The 10,218-nt window shown below is 41.9% G+C and overlaps 1 protein-coding gene across 1 annotated transcript in view; it reads right to left on the reverse strand.

The window, feature by feature from the left end:
• Window positions 1-10,218, reverse strand: part of ATAD2 (ATPase family, AAA domain containing 2) — a 33,843-nt gene that overhangs the window by 4,722 nt on the left and 18,903 nt on the right. Inside the window, exons 18-25 of the mRNA XM_015428954.1 lie at window positions 9,421-9,607; window positions 8,275-8,460; window positions 7,635-7,770; window positions 7,327-7,523; window positions 5,036-5,195; window positions 4,739-4,861; window positions 4,040-4,192; window positions 1,262-1,660 (exon numbers count right to left, since the gene is read on the reverse strand). Coding sequence (XP_015284440.1) covers window positions 1,262-1,660; window positions 4,040-4,192; window positions 4,739-4,861; window positions 5,036-5,195; window positions 7,327-7,523; window positions 7,635-7,770; window positions 8,275-8,460; window positions 9,421-9,607 — 1,541 coding nt within the window. The remainder of the gene's footprint in view (window positions 1-1,261; window positions 1,661-4,039; window positions 4,193-4,738; window positions 4,862-5,035; window positions 5,196-7,326; window positions 7,524-7,634; window positions 7,771-8,274; window positions 8,461-9,420; window positions 9,608-10,218) is intronic.

A 10,218-nucleotide genomic window follows, 5' to 3' on the forward strand; every position in this document is an offset into this window, starting at 1 on the left:
GCCCCCCTCCACTGGATGCTGGTAAGGATGTCCCCACCCCTGATGAATTGTGGCCTTAGATAGGGATAATGGATAACTGTATAGCTGCTCAGAGACCCCTTCGGGGATTAGAGCGGGATAGTAAGACAAAAGTAATAAAATAAATAAATAAATAAATAAAAGGCATGGCCTCGGAGAGTGACCTGGGAGGGGGGGTTTGTGGTGAATGGCGGCAACCTCTTCCCTCATAGCTTGTCTAAAGAACACATTGGTGACCTTGCAACCTCTTCCCTCATAGCTTGTCTAAAGAACACATTGGTGACCTTGTCAGGATTACTCACGGGTATGCCGGGAGGATTCTCAAACTGAGAGGAACAAGCCGCTTCGGCCCCTTGGGCATTAGGGATTGCCGTGGTATCATCTGAGCTCATGCTCTGGCTTATGGAAGCAGCGACAGCCGCCCCGCAGCCTCTCCGTTTCCTCAGGGGTTCATTGTTTAGCAGGCCAATTCAAAATGGCGCCCGCATCATGCTCCGTAGGCGGAGAGTGAGGTTGCTTTTTGGCGCGCTTGTCTTTCGGCTCCATCGTACGCGCTTTCGCAGAGGGGGTGGAAGAGACATCTTTCCCCCTTCGTGGCTCCTCTGGTGCCGGCATAAGGGCTTCGGCCATTTCGGAGTCGGAGCCCTCCGAATCGTCCCGATCCGACATGCCCTGGTCGGAGCATCGGTTGGGAGAAGGCGGATGAGGAGGTTAGAAAAGGTGGAAGAGAAGCAGTAGAGGAGGGAAGAAGTAATAGTTGAGGTAAAAAGGATTGAAAAAGGTCAGAAAAAATGGCTGGGTAGCAAATAGCTGGAAAAAAGGCACGCGTGCCAACTAAGTGCTGCGCTCCCGACAGAGGAAGGAACGAAACTGGAGCTGAGGGTGGTATCCCACCTAGTGGACAGGAAGAGAAGTTTTTAGTTCCTGCCTCCCTAAGGAAAGGGTGGGAAACACCCAGCAAGATGTCCTCCGCTCAGAGGGAGAACAGCTGCTTTGAGTCCCCTGATCAGCTGCTTTTGAGTCCCCTGATCATTTAGAAATTTTTGAACAGTTTTACACATATAGCAGGATGAGTACTTATAGTCCGTTAGGAAGAATGCTTGAAAACAGTAATGCAAAGGAGTACAACGTTTTCATCAAGAGAATGTAGGAGACTGAATAAGTGAAAATAGTAACATGCAATAACACACTTGCTCTGTTGTCACCAGGGTCCAGACACCCTAATAGATGACTTTTCACTTACCATTCGTATCCTTGTCTGACAAATGCTCTATCAGGTCCCCATTACATCTTTTGCTCTTTTCTGAACATTCAGTATCTTTGTCGCCCTCCTCAGATCTAGACTTAGCAGTATTACCAGAGGCCTGCTCACTCTCATTTTCTGCATCGGATTTATTTTCACAGCCGTTGGCTTGCTGCTCAGGAAGTACCATTTCAGCTTCTTCCAGGGAAGTTTGAATTATTTCACTTTGCTCCATGCTGGAATCATTATTTTCCAGACACTCCTCTACATCGCTGTCTGGTTCATCTTGCTCTTCTCCCGGAGCTTTGTTCTCCTTATTGAAATGAGAAGTCTTCTTTCGCTTTGCTAGATTACCCAAGCACCACCTGCTCTTTCTTCTGAGTTTTCTCTTGGATAAGGCTACACAGGGAGGAATAACACACTTGAAAATATATACTTTAATATATTTCAATCTTTCCTAAATGTCCTCCATATGAAAAGGGCAAACAAGGACGTCTGACAGATCAAGATGGGTCACCGTGTTAGTCTGCCTGTAGCAGTAGAAAAGAGGAAGAGTCCAGTAGCAAGAGATGTGGCAGGGTTATGAGCTTTTGTGAGTCACTGCTCACTCACGAAAGCTCACGTTGTTGTTGTTAGCCATTCAGTCGTGTCCGAACTCTTGGCAATTCTACGGGCCATCTCTCCCCACGAAAGCTCATACCCTGCCACATATTTTGTTAAACTTTAAGGTGCTACTGGACCATTGCTCTTTTCTACTGAAGGAAGTCTGACACATTGTGGTAAAAGATTAACGGGAAATATTCCCTTAATTAAGGGGAAAAAATTTGTAAGGGGGATGAGAGACCATTAGTATCTTAGTACAAAAAATGTGTCAGTTAACTTGGACATAAGGTTTGCATCTGGGCTTTCCACATAATGGAGGAGGAGGAGGAGGAGGAGATTAGATTTATACCCCGCCCTTCACTACCCAAAGGTGTCTCAGAGCGGCTTACACACTCCTTTCCCTTCCCCTCCCCACAACAGACACCCTGTGAGGTAGGTGGGGCTGAGAGAACTCTTGACAGAAACTGCTCTTTTTCAAGAACAGCTGTGCCAGAGTTACGGCTTGCCCAAGGTCATCCAGCCAGGTGCAAATGGAGGAGTGGGGAATCAAACCCGGTTCTCCCAGATCAGAGTCCGCGCACTTAACCACTACACCAAACTGTAGACCACCAATGTTCCCTGGAGAATCAGAGTACAGTGGTGTCAATACATCTTTCCTGGGAAAAATCAGCTGTCTGGAAGAGTCATCAAGTTTGGTAAAAAAAACCTGATTGTGTTCCACAAATAAGCTGATTCACCCGGCCCACACTTCTAATCTTCAGTAGTACATTTTAAGGTACGTCTGGTGTTCCCTCTCAAAAAACTGATTGTGTTCCACAAATAAACTGATTCACCCGGCCCACACATTTTAAGGTACGTCTGGTGTTCCCTCTAAGCTGAGTTAGTGTGAGCTAGCTCACAGTTTTTTTTTTACCTTACAGCTCTTAGCTCAGGAAGGATGGCTCCAAAGCAAACTAATTTACACAGCATCCAAATCGCTCGTTCACAGCTTTAAGGCCAGTAGCTCACAAAGTATAGAATTTTTGCTCCCAAGACTCCACAGCTTAGAGAAAGCATTGCACCATCCCAGGCTCAAATGGTTGCATGCAATAGGGAGGACAGAGACGAGGCTGGTTTGGCCCAGCTGGTAAGGATTCTGGCAATGGAAGCACTCTCTGTTGCTGCTGCCCATCATTGCTGCTCTCACATGGTTAAGAGTTTAGCCTCAACCATGTCCAAAACTCTGATTCACTCTGTCTCCTTCCCTCCCCAGACAAGGATTGCAGACAATAGCATTTGTAGCAGCCAAATCCAAAACTTCAGTTCCTACCTGACTACATGTCAGGCAAAGGTGACAATGAACAGAGCAAGGCTACAACACAGCACCCAGTGAGGGGAGGTAGGTAAGAAACAGGGGGTTCGAGCGGGCTGAAGTGAGGAGGACATGGGTGTGTGCATACATCTCTTATTGTGCCACCCGCATGAGTCTTGTGTGCTCTTGTGCCTTGCCTGGCTGCCCTGCATCACTCCGGCCCCCTCAGTTTCATTCTATTTTGTCTCTCTCTGTGCATAGGAAAAGTGGAGCACTGGCACCACTTGTTTTCATCCTGGAAGCTAATCTGCTGAGGATCTGAGGATTAACTTTTGTGCGTTCGGAACAGAGCTATCCCCCCTCAGTCTTGCGCAAAAGAACTAATAAAAACATGCTTCTATTAACATTTGAAGTAACCTCCTACGAATCCATAGCAGATGATTCCAAATGTTAACGGAAGCATTCCTTATTGAGCACAACTTCTCCCCTCTCCAGCTGTAGCCCAAAATGTTGCTCCTAGAAGTAGCATTTCAACAAAGGGAGAGGAGAGAGGCAAAAAAGACCCAACCACCATGATCCATGTACAGGTATCCTTCCACCCATCAAAATGTTAGTGTGCACTTAGGCAGATGTGCCACACCAAGGCCACCCTTTTGTTACTGATTTCCATTAACTCAGTACAGCTAACACCTACTGCACACTGCTGTGACCTAAGGATTCTCTAAAGGAATGGCGGGGGAGAAGCAGCAGAAAGGAGAGACACTATTACACAACGACAGATGTTGATTCTGCGTGCTATCATAATTAGCCCCTGGCTTAATAACAGTTGATTGTGGCTTGAAGCTGCTTCAGGCACTAGGAACATACGAAAGACCAGCTCTTACCATTGGAAAGGGAAGGAGAGCTAGATGCCACAGGTACTGAAGGGATTTTCAGTTTCTCACCACATTCAGAATCCAATTTCTTATACTCCAAATTGGTATTCTGCTTCGGCATTACATAGTAGTAAGATGGAGCATATTTTGCAGAGCTGCAACCTTTAAAGGAAACAAAATACTGTAAGCATCTTTTACTACATTATGCTGAAATATGTGGTGTATTTATACAGAAATTAGGATTCAAAAGGCTGTATGCTGAGACTCTTTCAGCTCTCCCTTTAATTTCAAATACAAGCACTACAGCTGAAGATTGGGGGATGACTTTCATGTAATGGAAGGGACTGTAGCTGGAGGGAGAATCTGGAAACTGATTTGTGCATTTGGAACTCAGCCATACTATCTATATAAATAAAACTTGAGTACATATAGATAGTGAAGTTTATTGAGCCACACACTTTCTCTGATGGAGCAGCATTTCCACTTGCAGAAGAGGGGGCACCGTCTTCCACAAGAGCCCCTTTCATAGTGAAGACCTCCCTTCATCTCCTATGGTTTTTTGAGTGTTTTCTAAACCCCAGGAACAAAATTTACAAGGTTTTTTTTTTTTGCAGTGGACTGCAGGAGGATGGGGAAATGAAGGAGTCGTGCTTCATGCAGGCCACACAGTTGGTTAGAGATGCACCTTTACATCAGTATATCACACACCTCTTTTTTTACGAGATTCTTGAATTTCTTCACAAAGTTGTTCGAAGTCTTCATCCATTTCCTCTTTAATTATTGCATATGCTGTATCTCTAAGTGAACAAGCTCGGTGTCTGATGAGACGATCTAAAAGCACGCAAAGTTACTTGTAGCAGCTCAATCAGACTTGGAAGTTTCCATTAACTTTATGCAGAAGGATTTCACCTCCCCCTGTATTACAACCTAGTTTACCCAAACAAATCTGAGGTACAGCATCTTTATATATTTAAGTATTGCTACAGCAAGATGGTATATGCTTACCTCCAGGGTCTCTGTCTGGATTATACTCCAATGCATTGCTACAGATCAGATCAATATCTTTCAGATAATCTTTTGCAGTCAGATACTGGTGAAGATCAATTTTAGAAATAATTGCTGAAAGATCCATTGGCTGCTTGATAACAGTGACATAGTCTGGTACCTACAGGTTTAATACAAAACAAGTTAAAACACAAGGTCATAGAAGTTCTTCATTTAAGCTATGAAATGAAGGATCTTATATCCTCAACGTGTGTCTAAGAATGCTGGCATCATATGGTGGTGGTCTTCACATATTTCAGGACATCTTTTATATCAGGATATTGGAAAGTTAGCAAAATAATTTATTATTTAATCATTTATGATACAGGGGCTTGCAACAAGATACTTGCATAAGAGATGTAAAGACACAAATTTGGCCCGGTTCGGAGCCCTGAACTGATGTTTAGGGAAGATGCCTTCCCCGAACATTTATTGGATTTCTGTCCAGTTCAGCTGTTCAGGTCATTTAAACCTAATAGCTGAATGGCACGGTCCGCAGCTCACCTGTTCGGTCTAAATGGCTGATCGGTTTCACTCCACACCCCCGGCTTGGAAGTGGCGAGGGAGCGAAACAGACCAGTGAAATGACTGCCAACCATTTCAGCCTAATAGAAGGGCAGGTCCATCCCCCAGCTGTTAGGTTTAAAAGGCTGCAAGCCATTAAACCCATCAGTTTTGCTCCCCCTGCTTCAAAGCTGCCAGCCATTTAGCCCTTCTTGGTCAATCCTCCCCCTTCTCAGGGGACCCGAACAGACTGGTTGAGTTTGGGACATTTTTGCTCGGTTCAGGAACCGTCCCAAACTGAACCAGAACTTTTATGTTTGTGCCCATTCCTAATAATGAATTCTTATGTATACTGTAGAAACATGCATTTTCAAGAATTTTTGTTGAAAATTAACTTTTATAACAAATATGCTATAATGTTTAATGATAATACGTTCATTTGCAACGTTACAAAGCTTAACTTTATATCCAAATATGCTAGGTAGTACTATCTATTTCGATTGTTAGAATGTTTCCCTGTCTAAACAACACTACATTTTTTCCTTCAACTTCAGCTTATTTCCCCCCCTACTTTTCCTACTTCTCAGACTGCAAAATATGTGTACTATGGTAGCACATGTGCAGTAGCAGTTTGCAACTCTCTCTGAAGTATTAGTATACCTCCAGTTTTCCTTCTAGAAAATCAGGACATTTATTCTTCTAAATTCCATAAATACACCATGTAGTACAATTTTGTATGCTAGCCAAGCAATAAATGATGCATTTTATGTTAAAATCAGTAAAAGTTAAGGTCTGACAGGAAAGCATTTCATTCCCCCCCCATACCTATTCTTCCAAAAATAAGTTTCTTTCTATGGCTTCAAAATTTCTGAAAGTTCACATCTTTTCTAGCTACCGGTGCTAATTTTAGATTGTGCTAAGGAGACCAAATGAGTGGACTGTGGCTAGGGACAGAGCTATAGTTGCCCTAGAGGATCCTTGCTGTATTAGACTACCTGCATCAGGCCCTTTTCTAATGGAAGCCTGCAGCGACTGCCGACATGACTTTATATATACACAAGTGTCCTACAGGGACTGTCTGGATGGTACACTCTCCCCTCCCCTCCCCTCTTTTGAATCTTAAGAGCTACTAACGAAAACTCCTTTTTCTCCTCCCTCCCAGACTTAAGTGTGCAGAGCTGGCGCTTCTTTAAGCCAGGGGTTGGCTACAGGCGCACTACAGTGAATGCCACCTTTATACAGGCCAGTGCTGAGACAAGGGCATAGGGGGCTGGGGGCACTGAGCAGTAATGAATGCAATGTGAGAAGAACAGAGATAGGAGCAGGAGGAAGGGAAGAGGCTGAAGAAGAATGCTCAGACCTGAGGTGAGCAAACCAAGACCAAGGGAAGCATCCCATAAATGATTACTTGCATACATTTTTTTTTACCAATCCAATCTTGTTTGGCACATTTAATGATAACATATCTAGTTTCCAATATCCCGAACTTGCTTAATCATTATGCAAAAGCAGCAGAGAACATACTGGTTCCTGATTTTGTCCATGCAATCTGGCCTTAACACCCCATAGTTATTTCATTAAATTCCCATAAAATGAAGTATTCAGAAGGGGAATTTTGCAGCATTTTATAAAAATACTTAATTTTATCATACAGTCTGGAAGTTCTAACTAAAGTGCCATGAAAAAGAGTTACCCCTGCTTAGAGAGCTTATTTATTTGGCAAATGGAAGTAAAATACTAATTTTTACCTCGTGCAAATCAACTGGTTTTGTAAAGACTCTGAAACGTTTGTCAATGGCAAGCCTGTGAGTAGCATTTCTTAAGAAAATTCGAAGTTCACGTAAAGTGTCTTCTTCTTGCTCCTCAAGCCGTTTGACCTCTGCCTCCGTCAGCTGCTGCAGTTCAGGGGATGGTGCTACTGGTAATACTTCCAAAGCCTGCAAAACTTAATTAGATGGAACATTGTGAAATGTTTAAGAGCTGACCTTTCAGTTCTGGCTATCAATACTCTACAGTTTACAAAGAGCTTTCATATAGTTTAATCTGCTGCACTAACCTGCTTTCTTTTTTGATGCAGGAGGTTTAGCAGCTTGGTGGAGAATTAAATCTTCAAAGAATTTTTTTCTTTCTTCGGTGGTAGGCAAGTGGACATTAAAAACTTCTCCGTAATCAGTAGCAAATAATTCTTGTACCTAAAAAAATTTGGACAAGGACATTAAGAAGCGAAAGTTATCACAACGCACAAATTTGTGCCACAATATTGCATGGGAAAAGCAAAGAGTTTCTCCTAAAATCTATAGCATTTGATGCCTGGTAAAAGGAGAAAGGATTCAGTGGACGGGAATCATTCAGTTCTTTTTTATCTGGCAATTTCTCCAGATTATGAAGTAACATTAATAAATACCTCAGTTACTTGAAAAGTCATGGAACAATATTATTCCTTTACATTTCATAAGCACAGAACACTTAGGTTTTATATTTGAAAAACCTGCCAAACAAACTTTAACCAGGTATTCAATTTAATTTTTTTCAGGAAGAGACAAAACGCTTAAAATGGGAAGGAGGTAGAGCCTGAAGTAAGCAAGTTTGCTTCTTTCCCTCATTAAGTTTGCTTAGAAGGCTACTGCAGTCAGGCAGTTTAGAATAAAGTGCAACAAAATAAAAAGAGAGACTGTATAAACTCATTCAGCAAGTACCTCATCTGGCAGAGCTGCATGATACACATCTGATGTTGCCAGCAGCAAAACTGGAGCAAAGGATGGAATGTTCTGCAACAGTGTAGTAAATGTAGCTTGTAGTGTGTGTCCAACCGTCTCCCACCATAAGTGAACATTAGGAATGTATATTATACTTGGTGCTGTCCTCTTGGCCTCACTGATCAACTGATAAAATAAGAACAGAATTTATACTTCAAAGGAAAAAAACTGGCCAATATATCACAACGCTCTTCTATGTTACAAAAGAGAGCATGCGCATAAACAACTTCCCTAGATTTATGGATGGGAAAGGATCTAAAGTTACCAATGGGCCTGCAGCACATACATACAAGCAATGCATGCCAGTTTTATGTGCATCTAAGCACAGGGTAACTAGTTGAAAGGGTCATGTAAAAAAGTTGTTTTAGCCTGGTCCCAAAATTTATTTAAGAGAAAAGGGCTGCTTTGTTTACTTTTTTGGCACCAGCCATGTTTTAATGTTTTTTTAGATGAAATTTTAGTTTGTACATTTTGGTAGCCACCTTAGTGGAAGGCAGGGTATAAATAAATAATGTTCCAGGAGACTTGTGGCCAGTGGCTTACTCAGTGATAATCTCAGCTTTCAAATCTCCCAGTCTTCTCACTCTAAAAAATGAAAGTTAATTTAGTTTATGCACTAAAGGAGCATGTCAGCAGACTACCTTTTCTCAGAACTTTTTGAAAGGAAACTATTTCATCTGTACCACTTCCTTCTACCTCACACCACAAACCTGTAGGACTGAAACCAAACTCAATCCAATCTGTGATTGACCAACATGCTTTGCTTTCAATATTTAATTACCTTTTGAAACTCAGTTTTGCTGACATCTAATCTAAATCCTGGAGTAAATTATTTGAAAAAAACAACACTTAAGACAAGCAGTACAACTCTAATTGCATTACTTGAAAACATAATTTCATATGCCTCAGTAGTTGATTGCTCTAACCTTGGCCAAACCAAAAGATTTCACTCTTCCAGGGAAAAACTCCAACAACACCTAATGTGGATGCCAATTTGTGTATGTATGTACACTGGCACATACACATTAGATAAACCCAAGAAATCATCAGTTTCACTTCAGTAGTGATGCTAAACAGTTGAAATACCTTTGTGCATTTTTCTTCTGATGTTTCTGCACCAACTCCAAAGAGAACAGAAAGGTCCAGTGTATACACTGTGAATTTTTCCAAAGCGTGTATAACTGCTGGTGCCAAGTGAGAGGCCTGCCCGAACCCAGGTTTGCCTGCTATCAAAAGTCTTGGTCGGTATGATGTAGGCTGGTGATAAGCACTTCTAAAAAAAATTAATAATATCTATTCAGCACATTTCAATTTAGCTTTTCAATCAAGTGTAATGCTTTACAAATCAGCAAAAGGATAATCTTTTCATCAAGTCCACTCCCAAGCTATAAACTTAGTTCTCTTTATGACTACGCCACACCGAAAACGCCAATACACATGCTTTATTTTATACCATACATGATACTGTACATGCAAGTAACACCATTCAAAAAGCTTGTACCTGGTTTCCCACCTACAGAAAAATAAATTTAATCAAATTCTACCCTACAGAAAAATAAATTTAATCAAATTCTACCCTATTTTTCTCCTATACAGACCCAACGCAGCTTACAATAAAATTAAAAGAAATAAATTATAAGCTTTCCACATACACAAAAATTGCAAACTATTCTCCTTCAAGAATCTATACCATTCAATACACATTGGGTTGTATTGTATCAACCATAAACAGAACAAGTGCACAGATTTGGTGTTTCTCCACTGCAGCCTCCTGAGTACCCGGGGTGGGGGGGGGAGCAATGCGAGGGAATAAGCAAAGTTTGCTCAATTCATGGAAAAGTTTTTTTTTTGGGGGGGGGGGTAATTTCCTCAAACTATACCTCA

This window comes from Gekko japonicus, unplaced genomic scaffold (genome assembly GCF_001447785.1).
Source record: "Gekko japonicus isolate JY-2015 unplaced genomic scaffold, Gekko_japonicus_V1.1 scaffold1004, whole genome shotgun sequence".
NCBI lineage: Eukaryota > Metazoa > Chordata > Lepidosauria > Squamata > Gekkonidae > Gekko > Gekko japonicus.